Source organism: Condylostylus longicornis, unplaced genomic scaffold (genome assembly GCF_029603195.1).
Source record: "Condylostylus longicornis isolate FDR11 unplaced genomic scaffold, ASM2960319v2 ptg000013l, whole genome shotgun sequence".
NCBI lineage: Eukaryota > Metazoa > Arthropoda > Insecta > Diptera > Dolichopodidae > Condylostylus > Condylostylus longicornis.
The window spans coordinates 12,014,694-12,042,602 of record NW_026577982.1 but is presented as its reverse complement, the minus strand read 5'-3'; the positions used below and the strand labels follow the sequence as shown (position 1 = coordinate 12,042,602).

Sequence of the window (27,909 nt, the reverse complement as noted above, 5' to 3'; positions counted from 1 at the left end):
TAAAAATTTAAAAATATATTATTATAAATTCTTAATAGCGTAATACATAACATATCTTTATTCTATGAATTAAATTTAATTTTATACCTTTGATAATCGCGACAGGGAAATATGTAGATTTCTTTAATTTCATGAAGAAGGTCTTTTAAAACTGTACTGCAATCGGATTTACAAATTTTCATTTAGGAAATCTTTTTTATGTTGAATAAAAAAGATGTAGACCTAACGATAACGTGACATATTTAGTAATACTGTTTTAATTACGGAATAAGTCAATTTAAAATTAGATTTGCATGTTGACCGACGCCCTTATATAATATAATTTATTTTTTCCTATTTTATTTCATGAAATAATTTTTTTTTAATTAACTACTAAAATCATTGTATTTACATATTCGTTTCATTCTAAAATTTAGACAAATGTTATGAAAAACGAATGTAACAGAATATGTTAAATGTGAAAAATTGTATGTGATTCGGATACGAAATGGGGCAGGACAATCGTTTGAAAATTTAAATACATATAAAAACTATCTTGCTTCAGTATTAATATTAAATTAATAAAATAAAAAATTATCAAATCGCAAAAAATTTTTTATTTGCTAAATTTTTATAGCTTGGCCAGAAATAAAATTTTATTTTATTTGCTATAGCTCTATATTAAATCTGATATAGTTTTTGAATTATCACTGTGCGAATTTATCACTTTTCCTCGGTTAAAATGATGATTACAAAGGAAATTTTTTTTGATAGTTAAAATTTTTTTTGATAAATGATTAAAGCTCTTGAAATTATTGTCTTATTTATTCAACTAAATAATTTAAAATATGAAATTATAGAAAATCTTTTGCATGGAAATTGTGTACAAAATGCAATTTGTGTGTTATTAAAGAAAATTTACATTAAAAAAAAAAAGAAATTTATTAAAAAACCTCTACTTTGTTATTTAAAAAAATATTATTGTATTTTCAATTTATTTAAAGATTAATTTTAAAATATTTTTTTTTTTTGGAATTAATCCTATAATTAAAATTTTGTTATTGCGATGTTTTTTTTAATAGGCACAGATACAGAAATTGAAAAGAAATTCTTTTATTTTGTTGTTGAGCAAAAAAAAAAAAATATTTTTTATTTTATTTTTCCATTGTGTTCATAAAGTAAAATTTTATTTTAAGAAATAAATTATAAGGATTAAATATATATACTGACTTTTTTTTTTAATTTGATTACACATTATTTTTTTTTTTACATTATAATTTTTATTTGTTTTAAGTTTATGTTTAATTTTATCATAATATAAATAATTATAATTTATAAATTTTGGATATTAAGTAATTGTAAATTACTTTTATTTTAATATAAAGTTTTTATAATAAGTTTTATTTTAGATTTATATAACAGAATTAGAGCTACATAATCTAAAATTTTATAGAATTGTTTACTTATATATAGATTAAATATATGAAAATTTTTAAAAACAACTTGTTTTTAGTCTTGGACTAAAACATTGTTCAATTAAGTTTTGATTTTGTTCATATGGACTGCATAAAATAATTAAATAAATTGTTTTATCTAAAAATAGAGATTTTGCAAATCGGTTTTGTGTTGAAAATTTTTTTTGTATAAATTGCAAGTTTTTTTTTATTTTTTTTTTTTTTAATAAAATTATTGCAAAATTGCTCTTATAAAACAAATTATTCCATAAGACTAAAAGAAACAGAATAATATTATTTAGCTCTTAAAAAAATAAACTTTATTTCAGTTATGATAGAAAGTTTATTTAAAATATATAAAGGTATAGTTATTAGTTATTAAAAAAAATATTTAGTTAAATTTTTTTTTTTAAATTTAAGAATATTTTTTCATATATTTTTCACATTCATTTACATATACATATATATATATATATATATATATATATTTTTTTTTTTTATCTTTGTTCTATTTTTTTTTTTCTTTTTAAATATATTTATGTATTTTGACAAAAGTAAAATATGTTTTTTAATTTTTCACGATTTGTTTTTTAAATTTTTTTTTTATTTATGAGTAAATAATGTTGATTCGAAGTGGAATTATCATCGTTTCGCTGGAGAGATGTAAAATTTTGTTCTTGTGTAAGGCGATTTTTGAAATTTTTATTTTTGAAATAATAATTTCCTGCGCTAAGATTTTTTAATTATGTGTTCCATAATTTTAAAAAAATTTAATGTGAATTGGAAACTCGATAATTATAATATAAATTTAAAAACCGATATACTATTTACTTGATTGTTTGTCCTGCTTGGAAACGCTTGGTAACTTTGAAATTTATTTTTAATTCAATGTTGTTAGGATGATCGTTTTCACTTTTTCATTTGAAATCATTTTATGTCCTTAATATTAAAGTTAATATAAAAATTCTTTTAAATATTTAAATTTAGATTTTGAAATTTATTTGAATTTTTTAAAAATATCGAATGAATTGTAAATAATATAACAATAGCTACCCTGACATCAGAATTGTAATATTTCCGTATCGATACACAATTCAGCAATTGGCATTTATAAGTTGAATTCCGCATTAATACAGTAATTAATAAAATTCAATTTAATTTGCAATGGGTAAACTTTAATAAAATACTTCAATATTTTTTGCTGTAATTGAACTGATTATTCAAAAAGGATTATAAAGGTCAATAAAAACGTTTTAATATAAATAAATAATTTAATTGATTAATAGAAGGAATCAATTTGATTGCAACTTAAAGTTTCCCAATAAAAATTATATTTTAAAATAATATACTCAAAATTTCGGTTTGAAATATAGTTTTTTTTTTTCAAATTGAAAAGGTATCTTAATTAATTAATTAATTAATTTCAGTAAGAGTTGGTCTGATTTAAAAAAAAAAGGTGTTTCATCATATTTTTTCTATTGAAATTATCTATCATTTGTATATATAATAAATTTTATCAATTTTGCGTCATTTTTATTCTATCCAAAAAAATTAATAAAAATAAAATTAAAAAAAAAACAACATTGTTTTAATGTAAAAATTGTAAAAAAAAAAAAAAACAAAAAAAAAATAATGAAAAAAGAAAGAATTTTAAAATTTAAAACTGAGACGAAATAAATATTTAATAATATAAAAAATTCGAAATACACACACATATTAAAAAATGATGGATCCTACATAAAGCATGAAATAATAAATAAAGTATTAGATAATTAATTTCTTGATCTATGAATTATTTAGATATAACAAAAAAAAAAATATAAGTAGTATTTGAAAGTTTTAGTAGATTTTAAAATATTTGTAATTAAATTAAACATAAAGTAAAAAAGGAAATTTAATTAAAAGAAATTAAAAATAATATTATGTAATAATTTAAATGAAGCTAAGAATTATTATTATTGTAATTATACACACAAAAATATGCATACATACATAAATATAATATATATATATGTATATACATTTACATATACATATAATTTAAAAAAAAAAGTTTTTTCTTGCTTAGTCATCAAAGTAAAATAACTACATAAAATATAAATAATTAATAAATAAAAAAAAAAAATAAATATATAAAAAATTTTACAACATGCAACTATTATAAAAAAAACCAAAAAAAAAAAGGATTATTTTATATGTTGAAAATTAAATAAAATGAAAATTAAAAACACACAAAACAAACAAAAAAAAGAAATATAAAAAAATTTAAAAAAAAGCATAAAAGACCAACAGTATTTTATTTTTGGAAAATTTATAACACTCATAAAAAAATAATATGCAAATAAGTGTTTAATCTACAGAAGTATTAAAAATTAAATTATACTATTAAAATTTAATAATATAAAACAACAAGAAATTTTATAATAATATCAAAAAAAAAATTATTTTTTATTTTATAAATATTGTTTTAAATATTATGTTTGTTTTTCCCAATATTATTGAATTATTGAATATTTCATTTTAAATTTAAGTCAGATTAAAGTAAGATGAAGGTAAAAGAAATTTAATTTTAATATAAATTATATTAAAATTTTAATTTTAATTATAAAAAGGTGATTATGGTTCAAGATGCGAACACGAATCGAGTGCCGATTTACTCAATCGTGATCAGTATACAAGTAATAGTAGTGAAAACGAAGAAAACCCAAATATTGAAAGGATATGAAGATATATGGGATCAATCAAATTATTTGGAGTTATCAGAAAGGACATTATAGATTCCAAAGAGTTGAACATCACAAAAGTTCATCTACATTTCCTTTAATATATTTCTATTAAATTCGAATTTAATTTTTTAAAAGTTTTTTTAAAAATATTTTATATATTTATAAAAATTATAAATTATTTTAGGAGAAGAACAACGACATTCACTTCGCGAACCATAATAGCTCTATGAAATTCATAGTATTTTTTACATTTCATTGTGAAACTATAATTTTCTAAGTTAATATTATATAATTATTTTTCCGAATTCAATATTTAAAATTTTTAAATTTTAAAAACATAATTTTTTAATTCAAATTTTATTAAATTGTAATTTAATGATAATTTTAAAATTACCAATAATACTTATATGTATATGGAAAATTTTCTTAATTATATGGAAAATTTCATTAAACAAATCATTTAAAATCCATGGGAAGAGGATTATAATCACTCATATTCTGTTAATCGCATCACAGAATAAAATCAACTTTGAATTTTGAAATTCTATACTGGAAAATGATAAATGAATATTTTTTTTAGATATCTTTTATCTTCTCTGCTTTAAATTTTGACTAACATAACAAAAACCTTATTTCTGTAACGCGTTGTAAAGCTTTTCACTTTTTATTTGCTTTTAAAAAATATTTTTAATTTTTCTTTTGCTATCATCATCCTTACAATATTTCCTAAATTTATAATTCTTTAATAGCTTAAAAATAAATTGTATATTTTTCAAAAATATTTTTTTTATTGTAATATTTTTTATTATTGTGAATTTATTTAAATTTTGTTATACAAATATTTATTTTAAGAAAGGTTTCTAATATTTCGCTATATAATGCAATATAATGAATTATATAAATTTGAAAAGAAATTATGAAGAGATATAAAAACAAATGGCGTTTACCAAAATGCAGATCTAACATCAAATTCACTTATTCAGTATATAATTAAAACAGTATTGCTGAATAAGTTAAGCTGACATTAGATCTATATTTTGCTAGACGCCTATAATTTGTGTACATTTTTTTAATTTCTCATTTTCAAAACTACTGTAATATTATATAAATAGATTATTCAGCTTATGAGTTATATTTGCTGAATTATGTATTGATATATTATTACTGCAATTTTGAAGTCACGTCGAATTGTATCAGAATTTTTTTGAATAATTATTTTTTATTTTTTTTTTGACTCACTTGGTTGTTTGTTTTTTTAAATCGAATACATAATTATTATATTATATAAAAGAACAAAAAAAAAAAGGAATAATATCAAATTAAAAGTATATATTATAGAATTTAAATAAAAAAAGCAAAAAAAAAAAGAAAAAAAGACAAAAAATATACCTCTATAAACTAAATGGCACAAGTTTAACAGCAATAAAATTCTTTTGACATTTAGGATTTCATTTCATTTTTTTTTTAAATAAAAAAAACTTTGTTGATTGTTATAATCGTTGTAAAATCGTAAATGTTTTAAATTTAAGTTTAGATAATTATAACTATATTACACTTAATATTATCATATTATATATTTAACTTAAAAAGAAAGACAAGAAAAAAGGAAAACAAAATAAGTTGTATTTATTATTAAGAGCCTCCATTGTATTACTCGAGATGTAAAAAAAAAAATCAAAAAATTTCCACTTGAGTTATTTTATGTATAACTTTGTAATTTCAAAAAATGCAGTATTACTGTAATTATTACATAATTCAGCAATTTTACTGATATGCTGAATTGTATATTAATATTATATTACTGCAATTTTTAAGTCAGATTTTCATATTAGAAATTTATTTAAAAAAATTTTATGTATCCATAATTTACTTTAGATTTGTATTGAAATGAAATATTTTTTTTTTGTAATTTTAAACATAATAATCAACCCTATTATGAATTCCGATCGTACTTCTAAAATTCGGAAAATTACAATTAATGTCTTATTATCAATTCCGAATTACTAAAACTTTATAATAATAGTCATATTAAATATATGTATGTAATATAATATCCAATGTTTAAGAAAGAAATATTTACTAGTAACAAGCAATTTAAAGAGAACGGCTGTTTTAAATTTTGATTTTTTTTTACCGTTTTCTTGTTCCTCTAACACAGGTCCCATGAAGAGAAATGAATTCATGTTTGCTAAAAAAATTTTTCTCCACTTTTTAAAAAATATTCAAAATTTTGAATTCAAAAAAAAAAAATGCAAAATTCCATGAAAGTTGTCTAATCAGATGGCAACAAAAAAACATAAATATTTAATAGTCGAAATAAAACACTGATAATTTTTACATTTCGAAAAATGGTACTGCCATTGCTGATTTATAATCTTTATACGTGTAAAATTTGTGATCATTCAAAGTCACTAGCTATTCAAAGTCATTCAAAGTCGTAGCTAAATTTGATACTAAGGCTTTTACGTTTGAATTTCATGATAGGGCTGAATATATTTATATAAAATTAAAAATATTTAAAAATCTTTAAATTTTTAATTGAAATTAAAAATATTGATTAGAAATTTTTGTTTTTCTTTTGCTATAGCTATTCTTATATAAAATATGTAATATTTATAGTCAATTAAATAATTTATTCTTTTTAATTTATTATTTAATAAATTTAATATTTATAAGCTATATAATTTAAGATTAAAACTTAAAATTGACACAAAGCTTAAGAATTACATTTATGTGGCGACATCTATTATTAATAATTTTTATTTTATTTTGTTAAATTTTTTTTTAAATTTTATTTGCAAAGTATTAAAATAAAAAAAAAAAATAAATATTTTTAATTAATATAAATTTTATTTTCAGTCCACTTATTTAATTTTTGAATAATTTTAGGTTATAGAATTTCAAATTAAAATTTTTTTCATTATTATTCTTTAAAAACATAGAATTAAACTCATATAATTGAAAATTTCTAATATAAATTTTAATTCAACTTAAAAAACAAAAACACACACTTATATATAAATTTCCAATTGTATTTTATTCTAATTTCAAATTTTTGTATATTAAAATAAAAAATAAAATTAAATAAAAAAAAAAATATTAATATTTAAGTAAAAATATTGTAAAAAAAAAAAATATGACCTAAATTTTGAAACAGAAAGGAAAAAAATTTTATCATTTTGGAACAGAAGAAAATAAATAAATGTTTTTAAGTATTTTAAAAAAAAAGCCAAGATTAATAAGAAAAAATAAAAACTATAATTAAAAATTTGTATAGTATTTAACTATAAGTATATATATATAAATGAAGATATATATATATATATATATATATATATATATATGTATATATATATATATACATACTATAAATACATAAATTATATATAATAAACTAAAAAATATTAAAACATATTTATTAATACTTTTTTTTTTGTTTTTTGAATACTATTTGCAAAAAGGAGAGAATTAATTTTTAAAAATTATTAAAAAAAATAACATTTATTGAGCAAAAAAAAAATATAAATAAAAAACTTAAATTAAGAAAGCACATTCTTTTCTCTTTTAAGAAATTTATATATATATAATTAAATATATATAAACATATATATTTATATTAAAAATAAAGTAAAATTAAGTAAAAATTATTATTATAAATGTGAAATTAACGAAAAAAATAAAAATTAAAAAAAAAAACAATATAATTATGATGTATAAAATATTATATATAAATTATAGATATCTATATAATATTTAATAAATTATGTATACTTATAAAAATATTAAATTTATAAAAATATGCACATTAATTCATCTTAATGAATATTTTATGTGTACATATATATATATCATTATCTGTATATTTTTAGAATAAATAATATTAAATTTAAGCTAATTATTGGCTTTATGGTATTACATATATGTATTTATATTGAGATATCCTTTTGAAAATTATACTAAATATGTATATGTATGTATTGTAGTGGTAAATTATAAAATATAATTTTATTGTGATTATTTAATAATTACAGATCGCATTGGATAATAATAATAAGGTAGTTTATGTGATGGCATCAAATTTTATATCTCGATTTTTTTTTTTGGCGAGAATCTGTTTCTCAATGTTAGAGAATCGTAAATAAACTAGATTTATAGGTCTGTCTGTTCAGATCTGTTCAGATCAGTATCTCAAAAGTTTGACTGATCCGATTTTAACGCAAATTTATATTTGAGTTTAATTTGAGGATGAGTCAGATTGATCAACTTTTGTGATATATCAGATCTTTAGAATACATTCGATCTTAAGCCATACGGTTGGTTATATGTTCTCCACATCCAGATATATTTTTTATTGCCATTATTATTATTATATGAATAATTCAATGTTATAATGAAATTATTATTCTGATTTAACTGAAATAACAAAAAAAGATTAATTTTAATATTTCAACATTTAAATTCAGTTAATACAGTTAAATTCAGAATCTAATTATAATTTAGGGGTTGCAAAAAATAATTACTAGTTCTTGTATATAAGTATACAAATTGAATTTTAATTCTGTTATGAATTATAGTGTGGTATGTACTTGAATATTAAAGCAGTTCATATATTAGTGATTCATTATAATTAAATTTTTTTTGTGTAACAAAACTTAAAAGTAAAATTTAAGAAATATATGTACAAAATAGATGTACTGAGTTATAACAATAGATTTTGTAAATTTTTTTAATTTGACTCTTCCTTCCGACAAAAAAAAAATCGTATATGCATATCCATATATAAAAGAGTATTAAGAACTTAATAAAAATTTAATAAATTTTACTCTAGAAATTTTATGAAAACTATTAATTGTAAAGTTCGAAATCCCAATTATTCCAAAATTACATGAATAAAAATTTTAAAAGTGAATTTTCAATTCTGCAACAAAACTATAATATATTGTAATAAAAATGTAAAATATTATTTTAATAGTTAAAATATAATTGTAATTATAAATAATCACTTATATTTTATATTACCACTCATTGTACTTTCTCATATATTTTACATAATACAAATATATATATATATATAAAACATATTAATATATTATACAATATATTTATATATATACATAAATATTAAACATATTAATAAAATTACATTTTAAATATTAAAATTTTAAGGGGTAAATGTTGTAGTTATTTTTTTTAAAGTTAGTTGAAAATTAATTATACAATTATAATGACAGAATATAAATTTAAAAAAAAAAAAACTAATTTATATATATATTAAAAATATTAAAAAATAAAAAAAAAACACTGAAGTGTTCTTCATTGGAAAATCTGTTGGTCGTGTATTAAAAAAAAAAAAACATAAAAAATTATAAATTGTAAAAGTAAAGGTAAAAAAAAAAATAAAAATTGTTTTTTTGGTGTACATTTTTCCGATTTTAAAAAAAAAAAAAAGTAAATATAAATAGAGGAGAAAGGAGAAAACATAAAAAACACACAGATATATTATATAAATTATATTATATATATACAACATATATACATATATATTACTAAAATATACAAAAAAAAGGAAAATAAAAAATTGCAAAAAAAAAATAATAATAAAATTTTTCATTTAACATTTGCTAGCCTTATTAATGGTTGGCTAATTAGATGGCTATTCGAATCGATTAAACTTGGAAAATAAGTCATATGGTGAAATTGTCATCGAACAATGCTTCAACAAGACAGACATAAAAAATATCAATATCATAGTTTTCTCAACCTATTTGAATTCTGAAAAAAAAAATTAAATTTTTAAAAGTTTAAACAAAAGGGTAATTTAAGTTGAGTTTTTCTTTTACAAACTGCAAAAGTAAGTGTGATGTGTGTAGATCAACAGTTGTAGTGCAACTACGGTACACAATGAAGTGTGATATCCAAAAGACTGTTTTGTCAGGTGAATTTTTTTTTATGTTATTTAAAATAACACACCATAACACAACTTTTTTCCTTTAGCCGTCACAGAACTGTTCCTCCATTTTTAAAGTTTTAATTATTAGTAGATTTATTTCATCATTTGTTCATTTTTTTCCTGTTTTAATTTCTATGCAAAGTAAATCGAATATATTTCAAATTTCTTCCATGTTTATGATCCTTAAAGAAAAATGTATTCAAAAAAATTAAGATTCAAGAATAATATCTGCACAAAGTATTTAAATTTTTTGCTAAGGAAGCCAAAGCCTTCAAAATTCTTATTTTTACAGCAATAGTAACTTTCGCTGGATCATCATCAATTTGAACTATGTATATTTATATGCTGTAAGCAAAAATACAAGAAACTCTACATTTACATATCCAATTTAGTACAGCCGCATTGGACTCAACTTTATTTAAACTAACCACATCGGGCGTATAATACATAAAACACGTATCTCAACAAATGCTGTTCGTTAATATAATTTTGTTTTTTCAGACTAAAAGCTGCAACTAAAATTTATTTTTGCAAAATTTATCGAAATGACGTGGATTTGATATTAATATAAATGGGGAGTAAAATGAATTTTACTTTCTGCAGATTTTCCCAAAATTCAAAAAGGCCCTGTATAAAAGGCCTAGTTTTATCAAAAAGAATATAATTGCGATTTTAATTGAAATGGATTTTTTTTCTCAAGTTTTCAATGTTCAATCCAGTTTTCGTTCCAGTTTAATCTTAACGAATTCTTAAACTTTTCAAAATAATGGTGTGATGTTTAACAAATTTCAAATTATTGCTTAACAAATTTTTAACTTCATTCGAATAAATTTCAAAATGTGGGTATATTGAGATTTCACATTTGAATTTTTAAATATCAAATATACTTTTGTTATTTTTAAAACCTTTCCAAACTTAAGTTTAGAGATAGTCACACATTTCTTTGGAAAAAACACGGAGTATAGTACAAAAAACACAATTCACAATTTGAAATTACATTGTACGAATCAGTTCCCACTTTTTTCTTCTGTAGTACATACAACATGTAGGATGAAATTTATATTATAAATTCTATTTCCAATTGTTTTGGTCTCAAGTCTTGTAAATAATACAACAATTACTTTTACTACATTATTCGACCTCTGCTCTGCTATTATTATTATTTTCATTCTAAAATTATTTAAAATATTAATATTGAAATTTCGGTTATTTTAAAAATAATCGATTTATAATATTTTCGATGAATCGATTCTTTCTTTCAAAAAAAAGAAAAGAAAAACAATCGATTAAGCTTAATAAAAATAAATATTAATATTTTGGTTGTATAAAAAGAGAAGTGTAAAATAAAAAATAAAAAAAAAACAAAAGTATTGATAAGAGAGCTTAAAAATTATTTCGATTATAAGAATTAACTTTTTTAAAAGGGTGGCACATAATTTATGAACTGAATGAAAAGAAAAAATTAATTGAAAAGTTTATTGAATTAAAAAAAGAAGGGGCCTGTTATCATTGTTTTTATCATTCACATTTTTTTTAACCCATCGTTCATTTTTAGTGTTATCATTAATAAATGAACTGTCAAGAGTAGTTGTTATTGTACATTATAATTTTAGATTGAAAAAAATTCGATGTCAGCGTTGAAAGCAAAAATGAATGAAAATTACAACTGTTTATCGTTCACTCATTTTTCCTTTCATTCAATTTCCTTTCATAATTAGGCATTTACACTATTTTTCTTTAAATAATAATGCCGTTTTCTTACTCTAAGTAAAAATTTTTGTAATAATTCAGAGAATAAAGTATAATAAATAAATAAAAATAAATAAATAAAATTTTTTGTGTCAATAATGAAAAAAATAATTGTCATTGTGATTTCATGACAGGTGCCAAAATAAATTGAGCTTAAAGTCAATTTCATTTGCAACATTCTGTTATAAAATATAAAAAAAGAAAAAAACAAAAATTTTCATCTATAAAAGCTCTTTTTTATTTTGTTAATCTCAAAGCACGTGAAATCTTTATTTTAGTTTTTCTTCTAAAATATAATATACATACATATGTATACACGCTTATTGAAAAAGTTCTTTGTTACTATATAAATTTATTTTTATATATATACAATTGTAAATATAAATGTTTATCATATTATGTGTTCAGCGAAATATTGTGCAAGAATATAAATAAAAGGAAAATGTGCTTAGAAAAGTTGCTTATAACGCCAGTAAAGTTCTGTTGATTCATTTCAATTCTAATACACTTACTGACTGTTTTTTATTTTATTCTAAATATAATTTTAAAACATTAATATATAATAAAAGAAAAGTGTTAATAAAAACCGGTCTATTATTTTTTTATTTTATAAAAAATATTTTTTATAATTTATAAGTGAATTTTTTTAAAAAATAATTTTTTAATTTAAATTAAGTGAAAAAAGGAAAATTTAACATTATGCCATTCACACGCGATATTGTTGAAGAAATTAGTAAAGAGAAGATGACTAAATCAGATACAATAAGATTAAGAAATCGTCATATTGGGTAAGTTTTAATAAATTAATTTCTAAATTTTATAAGCCTAAGGCTTTCATAATATTTTTCATAATTAAAAGTTTTCATAATTAAAGTTAAATGTTAATTATTTTATTATATTGCATAAATATAAGACTATAAAGGTTATAAATAGGTATAGGTATAGGCTATAAATTTAATCGTAAGATGGTGTTTATTTAAACAGAACTTATATTTTTTTATAGATTATTTTGAAGGTTATTCTGACCTTGTAGTTAAAATTTTATCCTATATAATGTTAAAATTTATATGAAGAGTAATGGTAAATAAATATATCCGTGTATACATATATAGTTTATTGTTTAAATGTGCTTATTTATAAAGTACATTTGCACCGATATATATATATATGTATATATCCGCATGTCAATATTTATTTTAGAAAATTTCTTTTATAAGGAGCTTTTTGCAAAGTGGTTTGTATAGAATTTTTTTGATTGTTATTGTTTTTTTGGCAAATTTTCGGTTACAGTATTTAGGCATTTTATTTACAATATATATTCAATTTTGTGTACAGGTGTAATAATTTAATTGTAATAGATCTCGGAAAATTGATTCTATAAAATATTTTTAGAATTTCAAAAATTAAATTACTGCGGATGTTTTTAAGGATTCTATATTCATTTGCTTGCAATAATTGTCTAGTTCACAATTTGACGATAGGTAATTGTGATCAAATATGACGGCGAAAATATTTCACTGCTAATTTTTCATAAATTTCAAATTATATGATCAAAAATTTTAAATATTTCAATTTATTGTTGTGCATTTTCTATAATTAAATATTTTAATTTCAAATTACAAATATACAAATTTGTTTTGAATTTTTTTTTGTTATGTTTCGGAATTGAAATCATTTTGAAAAATTTTGCATTAATGATAATTTTTACTAAAAATAGATTGTTGTTTGTTTTTTTTTTACAATAATACAACCATACTTTTTTATGTTATGCACACGTTTTACCTTTATTATATGAGATCAATAGTTTTAGAAAAAATCTATATATTTCTTATCATTATTATTTTTTGTTTTGCTTTGAAAATATTTTGTTTAAAATAAAAAAAATTATTGTTTTTATTTTCAATGTCATTTCTAATCTCTTGTTTTTTTTGTTAAATGATTGCAATGAGAATTGCAATTTAGATTATTGTTTGTTATTTATTTTTAATATTTTTTTTTAAAATAATATTTTTTTTAAATTAATTTAAATATAGTTTTTCTATTTATTTGAAAATTTTCGTACGTAATTATTAGTATAAAAGTTTTTTGTATAAGTTATTTCCAAACTGTAATACTTTAGATAACTAACTTGAAATTACTTAAAATTAAGTATAGTTATCAGAAAAAATGTCTAATGCTAGTTTATCGGAAAAATTATCAATTGCATTTATCAATATTTCCAATAGTGAAAGTATTTCAAAACTGTTTTCAATTTTTGATATTAAAATTGTAAACTTGCAATGTCCTCAAACATTTATATAATTAAATTGTTTTACATAATTTCGATATTCTGTATTCGCAAATAAATAATTTTAATAATCTTCCTTAATTCTGTCGAATTCCCTCTATTTTGACATGAAAGTATAATCATAGAAATGCAGGAGAGTTGAAAAGTTAAAAACTAAGCAAAAAATTAAAGAAAATTTGCTCTTTTCTACTTGGACAAAATTCCATTTACAGTTGACATTCATTTCCTAATATTGAGATTAATAAAATTAATAATTACACTCTTTTGTTTAAAATGGTATATAAAATAATTAAATGTAAGGACGAAATTTTCGGATATTGTCAAACAATTTCCTTTAATCAACCGTCTTGACAATTTGTTTTCTTATAAAATAATTCAAAATTTATTGTAAAGCTGTAAGATTTTCACAATACTAAATTATATTAATTTATTAAAAATTGTCAACTTAATTTGGTAAAAACTGATTACTCAAAATTAATTAACGCTTTTTTTTTTGTGGTACTCAAAAATTTTTTGAATGATACTTTCTTTATCGTCATCATAATTTTAATTTTATTTATTTGCCCCCCAACGAAAATTGCGTTACTAAAATTATTAATGAAAATATTTCTGACATAAGTATACCTATAATAAATTGCGATTATATAATTTTTTTTTTTTTGCGGTCATTAAACCTATGACGCTGTTTTAAGACAATATGCGTAGAAAAATTAAATAAAATATATATGTACATATTATATATATATTTGGGACCCATGTACTTAAAAATACGCAATTCATTTTAAAATTTATTTTTTTTATTACATCAAAATTTTAAATTTTAATTTTTATTATATAAAAGTAATACTTAAATTAGATAAAATTTAATACGAATTACGTAACAAATCTAAGTTATTATATTAAATTTAAGTATTTTGTAATTTTAATAAAATTGATTACATATACTTCGAAACTAATTCAATTAAGTGTTTCCGTAATATTATTAAGATAAAATATTTTTATTTATTAAATAATGATTTTATCAGTAGCGAAATTACGCTCTTGTTTATTATGAGTGCTATAATTTAGAAAATTAAAAAAATTTTATCATTTTATGCGAATTTTCTTTCAAAAAATCAAATTAAACTCTATGCACATTTTTAAAATATTTTACTTTATATTGTTGTTTCTCGTTAAATATCTTTTACGTGAATATTTTTAATTTAATAAAAATTCAATTCGCTATATTTAATTTGCAATATTTTGTTCAAGATTATAATTATTTCAAATATAATATAATTATGAGCTTGTATTTCTAAATTAATGTAATTATGAGTTTGTAATTTATATATTTTCCTAGTAATTATAATAAATTTACTAAATAATAATTTGTAAATTGCTATAATTTGAAATTTATTAACAGTTTATAGTTTGTATAGAAATTTAGAACAATGTGTGGAAAATTATTTAAAAATTTTATTATAATGCAAAATCTAATTAAAATTATCAATAAACTATAATCATTATTGCAGTATATCATGAAAAGTGTTATACAAATTATGGAAATTACATTTTCATGTGAAAAATAAATAAAAAAATATTGAAATTGTTTAAACAAATCATTAACTTAAATTGCATATTATGCATTGTCTATATGAAAATTGTGAAATATTTATTAATATAATAGTTAAATATTTAATTTAGAATATGTAAAATAGTAATTTAGAATATTCAACAATCATTAAATATTTTATTAAATTGAAAATTTGAAACCAGTTTATGTCATAAATCTATTTACATTCTGATAATACTTTATAAAAATTTAATATTATCAGAATGTAAGAACAGTTTATTCTATGAATTTTACTAATACAAATATCATAGTTGTGAAATTAATAAGTAATGTGCTTATTACACTAATAATTTAACTTAATGGAAATTTCTTCATGCAACTGCAGAACAGATGAATGACGTAATCAAAGGAACGAGTTAAACGCAGAAAAATTAATTAAAAAATTTTTCTCTTCGAACTGGACTCGAACCAGTGACCTACCTCTTTCTAAGCGGACGTTCTACCAAATGAGCTACAGAGGCATGAAGAAATTGCCGACGAAATGTTATCTACAGTGCTTTATACTGTAATCCACATGATTACTAAGTATGTGCCATAAATTTTTTCCACATTTTCAATTTAGAATAAACCAAATTTTTCAATAATTAATTTTATTATTTTGAAATATTTTATATTATTATTTAAAATCAATTCTTTATAGTTAAAATTTTATTGAAAAATGCCATATTATTTTATAGAAAAATTATATGCATAATCTGTGATATTATGACTTGTGACATAACAGTAAAATTTTATATTTAAACAGAAAAGGAAATAAATACAAAATAGATACGTGCTGTTCCATATTTTATAATATTTAAATAATTTCGCACCCTTGTTTTTTTATTGCATATTTTAAATGAAAATATGTAGATTTAATATTTTACTACCGGTTGCATATATTATATAATAAATAGGAAAAGGGTAAATATTTTTCAATTAACAATCATTTATATTATTATTTTTTTTTTTGCAAAATATATTTGTTTTAACGCCTTTAAATATATGTACAGGAGGTATGTGTATTTTCGTATATTATGTCAAAAATTTTATGCTCCCACAGGATGTTTGCATTAACACCAATCTTCTTAATTTAAATTAATCATAACATAAAGATTTAGAATCACTTTTGTATACGCATAGGTAAATTGTTTGATAAATAAAATATGTGCATAAAAAAAAAATAGCAAAAAAAAAAATATGCACACAATTTTTTAAGTCTATATAATTTTTATTTTGTATTAACCGAGTGTTTCACATTTTTTTTTTACAGGAAATCATGCCAATTATTCTATCGTAATGACCCTCTAAAAATTGTCCGCGGTCAAGGTCAATATATGTTTGATGAAGAAGGTACCCGATATTTGGATTGCATTAATAATGTTGCTCATGGTAAGCTTTTTTTTTTTTTTTGTTTGTTTTTCTTTATTATTTTCATTTTAAAATAAAAGAACTAACCTCACTTTTATATGAAATAGTCGCATGTTATTATAAAAATTTTTTTTGGTTAATGAGCTTTTATTGTATGAAAACAAACATTTTTAGTCTCGCATAATATTTTGCAATAAACGTAAGAACCTATGTATATATATGTATATATATTATAATATACATTTATGTATTATACGTAATAATGTGATATAGTTAAACGCTTAGATAACAAAATTTTATACACAAATTTTGCTCACTATGCGCAAATAAAATGTTTACACATTTTTATTTTTACCTATGTACACTTTTTTTTTGTCATATTTTTGAGTCTAAATAAATTTAGAATATTTATAAATTATAATTTTCATGTTACGTAATACATTATATTTAATTTCAATAAAAATATTATATATAAATAATAATATGTAATATACAGAGTGGGGGCTCTTAAAAATATTTAATTTAAAATAAAAATTTTATTGTATGCAATTGTAACAGTGACAATTAATTTTATTATTGTTATTGTTTTTTATTACAATCGTGAATTGCAGTAGATTATTTAATAAATAAAAATATTGTGTAAATATTTTGAAATTATTAAGAGAGCTTTAATTACATACAGTATATATGCACATACATTTTGACTATTAACAAAGACGAGAGATAACTATATTACAAAAATAAAGGTTGAATGTTATTTACATTAATTTATTATAAAAACAAAAAAAAAATTTAATAATTTTTAATTAATTTAAAAAATTTGAAAAAAAAAAAATTTTTTTTTCTAAATATAAATTTATTTTATGTATGTAATTTTTTTTTTATTGAATTTAATATTGATAACATTAAATTATAGCGTCCAATTATACTTTGTTGCTATTAAAAAAAATAATAATTTAACAACATAATTTTGATAGCAAATAATTTTTATGTACAATATTCATAATTACTTTCTTCCATAGTACCTAAATAAAATTTTTAGCGCCGTCACGTGATTTTATTGACATTTACGCAAATAATAATTTTAGATTCACAAAAAAAAATAATATTAATTGGGCAAAAAAAAAAATTTAGAGGTCGAATATGTGTACGAAATATTAGAAGGAGAGTGATATCTCTAAGAGCCGATAATTTTGATTTATGACATTCTGTATTTGTATAATATGTATATGTACATTTGTATGCGACAGAAATATCTTATACGTCAAATTATTCATGTATATACATATGTATAATGTACATGTGTCTCCCCTAATAAAAAAAAAATTTTGGATTCTGTAATTATTGAATAAAGAAATTAACAAAAGGCAATAACAACGACAAAACAAAAAATAATTAATTTATGATAAGAAAAGAAAAAATTGTTTATGTTTCAATGGAAATTTTACTAAATTTTTTTATTCCTCTTTTTTTTTTTTAATATTATAGTGATATGAAAAAGGTCAATTTTCAATTAATAAAAACATTAAATGGGTGGCAATTAATTAAGTAAAAAGCAGAAATTTTCTGTAATTTTTTGAACTCATAACAGGCCAATGGAACAAGTATGGAACAATCAAATTTAACTTTATTTCTTAAATTCTTAGAAGACATACCTATTTCGAAAATATCCGAACACCCGAATATATTTGAAAAACGTACATATGTTTGCTTTAAATCTGTTCCATTTTAATAAATTTACGACTTTATTTAGGAATTTAGAGTAGCCCTACTATCCTTTTTTCACTCCTAATAGCAGTAGAACTCGTATAGCTATTAATTGGTTAATTATGACTAGTTTCGTTTAAATTCTTGTGAAAATAAACTTTTAAAATCACAAAATATCAATTAAATTTCAATAAATTTTAATTGTATATACCAATTTTAAACTTTTATACATTTAAATTAATTATTTAGTAAAACCTTTAACTAAATGTTGTCAATGTTAATTTATTGAATTAAAATGTTAAAGAAGAAAGCGGTTTTAAGCAGACTAAATGAAAATTTCTAATGCAGATAGTAACTAAAATTTTTGTTTTAAACTTAAAATTTTGAAAACATAAAATATTGCGTATTCTATTTTCAATATTCTGCTTTTTGGCCGAACAGGCAATGAATTCATGTATTACGTTGTAATGTCAGTATAAAAGTATTATATTAATGGCAGTCGTTATGCCGGATTTTTGTCTTATGCGTTTCAACTCGCCTTTGTTTTTTTTTGACTAGGCTATTATTTTCTTGGTTTTAGCTTAATTTGACTAGATCTGTTATATTTGCATTCTAAATCTGCTTTAAGTTGTATATAAATATTATTTTCAAATTTTTTTTTTTGTTATACAAATAATTATCTCAAATGTTTGTTTCTCAAACTGTTTTTGTTTTCAATCTTTTATACAATGTGATATTTTTATTTGATTATTTGCTTCGAAACAAAATATTAAGATGGTTTGTTTGTTTTCACGTTTTGTGCCACTTTTTCAATCATGATTTCTGGATGCGGTATTTAGTAGCACACAATATTAATTAAGTATTTTTATAATTTTTTAAAATAATTTTAATTTTTTTTTTTAAATTTCTTCAGTCCAAAGATTATAAAGAAAAATAAAAAAAAAATTAGAATGGCATCGATGTTATCATTCGCCCTTTTTATTATATTGTATAATTTGTATTTCAATTATTATTTTCAATCATAATAATTTTTTTTTCCATTACGATTTTTTAATTGTTTTAGATTTCAATTACAATATGTGTACATTGATATAAATTTAATGATAAGAGTAAAATCCAACATAAAATATAATTATATTTTTATATAGTAGGACAATAAACCATACTTAATACACGTGATAATCATACTTTGTTATACTCTATATTTATATAACAAAATAAAATAAGAATCAGAGAGTGTTTAAAGTCGGCTGATTAATTAAAAAAATTATAAAAATGTTTCAAGTCACGAGTAATATAAAAGGCATTTAATATTATTTTTTTCTTCATATACGTATAAAACATTGATAAAAGCTCTTTAGTCTGTCACTTAATCCAATATTAATAAATTTAGTTTACATTTTAAAATGAGATCTGCAAAGATTTTTGTTTTTTTGTTTTGTTTTAAGTTTATTTGAATTAGAAAAATTATAAAGTAAATAAATTTTTACTATTTTATATTTTAGTGAGATAAGCTAAATTTTATTTTTAAAATATTTTATGGAGCTACATATATATACACATATTATAATATAGTATTTATTTATTTGTACATAAGTATTTTATATATAGAATGAGTTATTTATAAGTAGAAAAAAAAAATAGTAGTAAGCCTACGTTTAAAGTGGGCCAATATTATTATTTGATAAAAATTTTTATAAAAAAATATGAGGGCAATTAACCTGACATGCAAAAGAAGAAAAAAAATAAGTAAAATTGAATGGATTTTTTTTCTAGCTTTTATAGTTTTTTATACACACATAGTTTGTGAAAGAATGCAAAAATTGTCATATTTATGCGGAATGCGGAGTATGGAGTGTGTTTAATACAAAATATGCAAATAGATTTTCTTTCTTATTAGAATAGACATAGGTATATGTCCTTTTCATTAGTATCAAATTATGAGTTGACTTGGCAATGTTTGTACGTCCGTCCGTCAGTGATAAACCAAAAACTAATTGAACTCTGCAAATATTCACAAATGATTTTGGTATTTACAATAGTAAATATCAAAATCCTGTTCAAATTGGATGTGATTGCATATGATTGTAACTACAATTCGCTCAACTTTGACAACTAAAATAAGATGACATACGAGTATAATCTGCATTGAAGTTTAAGGTGCCGTTTACATATTTTAGAAACGAAAAAATTTAAAATTAAATATCTGCAATAAAATCTGATTATACTGTTTACATATTTGACCGAAAATATTTATTGCAGTTAAGACTTTACGTCAAAATGTAACAATTTGCTACGAAAATTATAAACAAAATAAAAGAAACCTGCTGATCGCTAAACTGTCTATTCAACTATCTATTGAGCTTTTTTATACATCAAATGTTCTTTTGTTTTCCCATTGTTTCGATTGTTCTATAGTTTTATGGCATAAATTCGATTTTTATTTAAGAATAGAGTAAAAAAAGTATAAACTTCATTTACTTAATAAGTTTTACCGTTATTAGTTTTATGCGGCTTAAAAATTATAATCGTATAACGATTGATAATTTTTTGCTTCGCATACGTACATACAAATGTATGTATGCAGTTACATATAAATATGTTTTAAGAAACAAATGCAAATACTTACCTATTTTAATTTTCAAAAACTTTGCAGTTCATTGAAGTTGAAATTTTAAATGAAGAAAAAAACCTTAATTTTTCTTAATATTTTCCGTTTCTAAGCTACTATATATACATACATGTGTTATTTACAAAAAACCTTGTACGAGGTCAAGAATAAAAAGCTTAAACTGATTTAAAAACACCTAAATAATTCATAATACTTATTATATCTAGAGTTGCCTAATTAACCATAAATTATAAAAATTATTTAGAGCTTTTGAGTGGCACTTAACTATTTATACCACTTAACTAATCTTAATTATATGTTGTTAAAAAATTTGATTCCAATATTTGTCGATCAACGTGCAATTGATATGGTATGCGTCAAACAATGAAAATTTTGCAATTGAATAACTGAATTTTGTTAAAGTTTTTTTTTTATTTTACATATTGAGGTCTTAAGAGCCTTGAGTTCACCTTTTAATAGAATTAAATATTGTTAATCGCGTGATCAAATTAATTGCAATATTGTATTTTGCTTGAAATATTTCATGCAACAAAATGATTTCTTTTTTTGCACATAATTAAAAACGTACATATATACATACATATATATAATATAATATGTATGTATACAAAATAAATATTACAGACACAAATATAGAATTGAAAATTATGACGCTAAAATAAAAATAAATACCTAGTTTTAAAATATGCTTACATTTTAAATAATTTTACAATTTGTAATTAAATAAATTTAAAAAATAGTTTTATTTGTATTAAATTTTATTTATTTTTTAATATTATTTCTAGTTGGCCATTGTCACCCAAAAGTTGTACAAGCTGGTTGCTTTCAAATGGCAGCACTTTCAACAAACAATAGATTTTTACATGATGAACTTGTCCAATGTGCAGCAAATTTAGTTAGTAAAATGCCCGGAAATCTTTCAGTTTGTTACTTTGTCAATTCAGGATCTGAAGCAAATGATTTGGCATTACGTTTGGCTAGAACACATACAAAACGGAAAGATATTATAACACTTGATCAGTAAGTTTATTTTGTTGGTTTTTTTTTTTATTTTCAAAATTATGATGAAATTATTACAAGTAATTAATATATATTGTATTTTTTAGCGCTTACCATGGTCATTTGAGTTCAGTTATGGAAATTTCTCCTTACAAATTTAATCAACCAGGTGGTGAACCAAAACCTGATTATACTCATGTTGCTGCTTGTCCTGATATATATCGTGGAAAATATCAAGATAAAAATTATCCTGGTGCAGATATGGGAAAATTATATGCAAATGATGTTGAAACAATAATTTCAACTTTAGAAAATGAAGGGAAAGGAATTGCTGGATTTATTGCAGAAAGTTTACAAAGTTGTGGTGGTCAAATAATACCACCAGAAGGTTATTTTCGTAGAGTTTATAAAGCTGTTCGTGCTTCTGGTGGTGTTTGTATTGCTGATGAAGTTCAAGTTGGTTTTGGACGTGTAGGTTCACATTATTGGGCATTCGAAACACAAGATGTTGTTCCAGATATTGTAACAGTAGCTAAACCTATGGGTAATGGACATCCAGTTGGTGCTGTTGTAACAACACCTGAAATTGCTGAAAGTTTTGCAGCTAGTGGAATTTGTTATTTTAATACTTATGGCGGTAATCCAGTTTCATGTGCAATTGCAAATGCTGTAATGCGAGTCATTGATGAAGAAGATTTACAACAGAAAGCCAAAGAAACTGGCAAATATCTATTGAAAATGTGTGAACAATTAAAAGAAGAATTCGAAATAATTGGTGATGTACGTGGAATTGGTTTATTTGTAGGAATAGAATTGGTAACAAATAGAAAAAATCGGCAACCAGCAACAGAATATGCTAGATGGGTTGTTAATCGAATGAAAACTGTTCATAAAATATTAGTTAGTTCTGATGGCCCAGATGATAATGTTGTAAAACTAAAGCCTCCAATGTTATTTAATCGTGAAAATGCTGATGAATTTTTATTAGGATTCAGAGAATGTTTATCATTGATTGAAAATGAAAGAAAAACTGTAACAGAAGGAACATGTTCAACTTTATCATCTATAAATTCAAAACCCACAAATATTATTTCAACTAAAAATGAGCAATTGATTAAGTCAGTTTAAGTTTTACAAACAGAAAAAAAATATTATATATTTTTGAAATAAGAATTTAGGATAGAAAATTTTAGAATTATAAAAATATTATTTAGTTTTTAAGAAAGAAAAAGCTTTATTATACTTTATTATTTTACACTTTGTGTAAGTTCATGGAATATATTTACAATTTACCTCAAAAAGGTATTGACATTAAAAAAAAAATTAATATCTGCACAAAAATTATTTTTGAGACACAAACATAATTTTATTTTTCTTTTAAAAATTTTAAAATGTTTTTGTTTTTAGAGCGATTGTGTAAATTTATTTTAGATTCATTAAATATATTATTTCACGAAGGTGGTAGACCTTTGTTATATCAAATAAATAAATTGAAAGTATTTGGATAAAATGAGAAAATACATGCTCACTTTTACATATTTCTTAAAGTGTAAATTCTTAATATTTAAATCTAAGGTTGTTCACATTGTACAAATTCAATAATAATTTATTTTTACAATAGAATTTCATTTTAGCTATATATTTCATGTGACGAAAAGATGGCTGTATTTTATAGCATTTTTCATAGCATTTTAACTTTCTCGAAAAAATATTGGCATGCTGCAATGAATACAAAACAAAGCATTAAATTTGAGTTAAATTAGGGAATGCTAACGAATGAGTTGCATATTAAATTTGACATCTTAAAAGTTGAAGGTCAAAAGAACTTAATTCAGATGATTCCAATTAATAATATGAACGCAAATCTTATTGAATTAAATTCAGTCATTGTAATTAGTAATCAAATACATGGTTATCCAACAAGAATTGCTAGTTATTTTCGTTTTGTTTTGTTAAACATTTGTTAATCAATAATGAAAACAGCAATTTAATCGTGCAAATTTCTACCAATTCATGTCAAGCAGCTGAATTGAAACCATTTTAAAGAAAAGAGCAAAAATATGTAACACTTTCTTTATTCTATTGTTTTTCTATTTAATTTCTCTTGTAATGAATTTAGACTGTTATTAATACATAGTTATTTAGGAAATTTTTGAATATGAACTTACAAATAATAGGCAAATTTTCCTTTTTTTTAAATTTTGAATTTTTTTTTACAAAATTCATATTATAATTTAGTACGATTATCATTTTTCTGTCATTTGAATATTGGCATTTGTAAATTTAATAATCTTGACTTTATTTACAAATAAAACTGATTGAAATAGGTACACTGTGTTCCTGAAATTGTAAAAACGTATACTCTGTATGAGTTATTATATTGCCGTACTGAGAATAGATAAAAATTAAATTTTATTTTTTAATTCTTTCTGCAATATTTTACAATTTTCACAATTTTGAGTCTTTGTTAGAGTGAAAATTCCAATATGAAACTTAGTATAGAGATTATATTTCCGATAACCAATACATATATAGCCATTTTAAGATGTGATAAAGTTAAAATAATATCTGGCACATTTTCGTCTTTTAAAAATTTTATTATTTTACCTTGTATTCCTTCGAGAAGTGCATCATTTTTACGCCATTTTATATTTAATAAACCAGATGAATCTGCCCACAATAAATACTTGCTAATTTCTCTTTCAAATACATCATTTTTGTGAAGAACAAATGCTCGATGTAATTGAAAACAGATAAAAGAACTTTCACGTACTTTAGGTCTTTTTAAAAATTTTTGTTGTTGAATATAGTAGGACATCGTTTGTGGTATTAGAGCATAAGCAAAATTTGGATTTAAATTTGTTAAATAATTAAAATAGTCATTTTCATCGATAACTTTCATCAAATGCAAAAATTCTTTTGGAAAAATATTCTTTCCGTGTTGTTGAAATAAATCGTATCCTCTTTCATCATGGCATAAAATAGTCAGTTTATTATTAATTATGTCTGAAATACTTTCAATTTGATTTTCATATAAGATGTTAATAAGAAAATTTGATAAATTTGCTAAATATAAATTTGATAGAATTAATCCAAGTTGCGTCACCAAAATTATCCAACATATTCTCCATGTATTTAGTTTTTCATATTTAACATAAATCGGCATACGAAGTATAATTTGAATTGTTTGACATAAAAAATAAGCAAATTTTAATTTACCGTCACTTAAAAAGTTCATAAGAGCTGCAATGATAGAACAATAAATTATGAGAAATAAAATTAATAGCCACACTTCATTTGTAAATGGTTTAATAAAATAAAATTCTTTTTTTATTTCAGCTGCATTCGGAACCATAATTTTGATATTATGAAGCTCATAATCATCGGTTAATGCGAATTCTTCCCTAGCTTCAGATGTTTCAATAATAGTAGATAAGCAAACGTCTATTTTCCTATTTTCAATTAGTTCCAACTTATTCATATATGAATGTTTTGTTGTCCAAGTAATAGAAAAATTAAGTTTTTTCGAAAGTTCTAGAAAAAATTTGTAAACATAACCGGTTTTTTTTCTATCGCCGTTTAAAGTTGTATATTCAAAAAATTGTGGAGGGCTGACTGTTATATAAGCATTTATTATGAAACCTCTTAAATCCTTGTATTTATTGGGAAACATTTTAGAAATATTTTCAATATGGCTGATATTTTGTAAAGCGATTTTCGGAAACGGATCATAGCTAAATATTTGCAAACTGTTGTTATCATGCATTTGAAATAAAATTATTATATTAACAAACATGTTGCTAAAACACCAATTAACTAGTGCTTGTAAATCATCGACTGTATGGATTCTTTCCTCAATTATAAAAATTAGTTTCGTCTCTCGTAATTTTGTTAAAGAAGCGTCGACTATTTTCAATATATTAAAATCAGATTTGTTGGCGAGCTGTACTATTGCAAGAATGTTGTTATTTATGATTTTGCGAAACTGAATTGAATTGTTGGTATTTAATTGGATCACAGGTACTTGCATTAAAGTTTTGTATAATGGCAAAGTTTCTGAATTTTTCTTCGAAGCGGAACTGCGGTAGATTATTATTGTGGTGAAATTGTAAAATTGCAATAAATTGTCAAACCAGTGTTGAATTTGTTTTGAATTTATGGCCGACTCTATCGTTAGAATGATTAAAAGTGAAAATATAACAAAAAAAATAGTTTTCATTCTAACTTGTTAAACGTTTGCCATTCAACTAATGAAAAAAAATAAGATTTTGTTTGGAAAAATTTTTTATTCTCCATGGATTTAAATCCCAAAAGGCGTACATATTAGAGATTAGATTTAGAAGGAAGATTAATATCAAATTATTACTTGTTCAAACATGCAACTGAATTTTTCATTTTTATATTAATTTTATCCATAAATAATGTATATAAACATGTGTGTGTTCCATAGAACACTGCCTTTAAATAGTGTGCAGACAGTTAAATTGATTCAAGTTGTGATCATTGGTTTTAAACTAAAACTTAATTTCTGTTTTAGATTTTATAAGATTATAATAAAAAAACTCCAACATAAAGCAAAATATAGACAACGCATTTCCGATAACTAAAACGTACAAGGCCATCTTAAAGTGTGCCAAAGTTAAAACAATTTCTGCCATTTCACCATCTTTTAAAAATTTTAATATTTTAGCTTCAATTCCATCGGAAAGAGCATCGTTGTTACGCCATTTTATGGTAAATATTCCAGATGAAAATGCCCACAACAAATATCGGCTCATTTCTCTTTCAAATATATTATTCTTATGAAGAAAAAATCCTCCATGAATTTGAAAACATGAAAATAAACTTTGACGTACTTTTGGTCTTTTTAAAAACATTTGTTGTTGAATATAATAGGACATAGCTTGCGGTATTAAAACATAACCATAGTTAGGATTCAAATTTGTAAGGTAATTTAAATATTTTTCCTCGTCTACTTTGGTAAGAAGTTTCAAAAATTTTTTAGGAAAATATTTTTGACCAGCTTGTTGAAATAAGTTTATTGATCGTTCGTCACGGCACAAAATCGTTAAATTATGATCAATGATATCCTGAATAGTTTTAATCTGTTTTTCATACAAAATATTAGTTAAAAAGCTAGATAAATTTGCCAGATATAAATTTGATAAAATGAATCCAAGTTGTGTCATTAAAATTAACCATAATATATTCCACTTATTTAACTTTTGATGGACATAAATTGGTATGAAGAGGATAAATTGAATTGTTTGACTCAAAAAATAACCAAATCTGAATTTACCGTCAATTAAAAAGTTCATAAGACCCGCAATGATTGAACAATAAATTCCAAGCAAAAAAATTGTTAACCAAACATCTTGTTCGAACGGCTTGGAAAAATAAAATTCCTTTTTTATTTCGGCTGCGTTCGGAAGCATAATTCTAATATTATGTAGATCATAATCAT

The 27,909-nt window shown here is 21.4% G+C and overlaps 1 protein-coding gene across 1 annotated transcript; it reads left to right on the top strand.

The window, feature by feature from the left end:
* Positions 1–12,333: 12,333 nt before the first annotated feature.
* LOC129605306 (alanine--glyoxylate aminotransferase 2-like) lies at positions 12,334–23,904 on the top strand. The gene is made up of 4 exons (XM_055514980.1): positions 12,334–12,646; positions 17,010–17,128; positions 22,232–22,466; positions 22,553–23,904. Exons 1-4 carry the CDS (start codon positions 12,558–12,560, stop codon positions 23,571–23,573), a joined length of 1,464 nt encoding a protein of 487 aa, XP_055370955.1. The 5' UTR covers positions 12,334–12,557; the 3' UTR covers positions 23,574–23,904.
* The last annotated feature ends 4,005 nt before the right edge of the window (positions 23,905–27,909 follow it).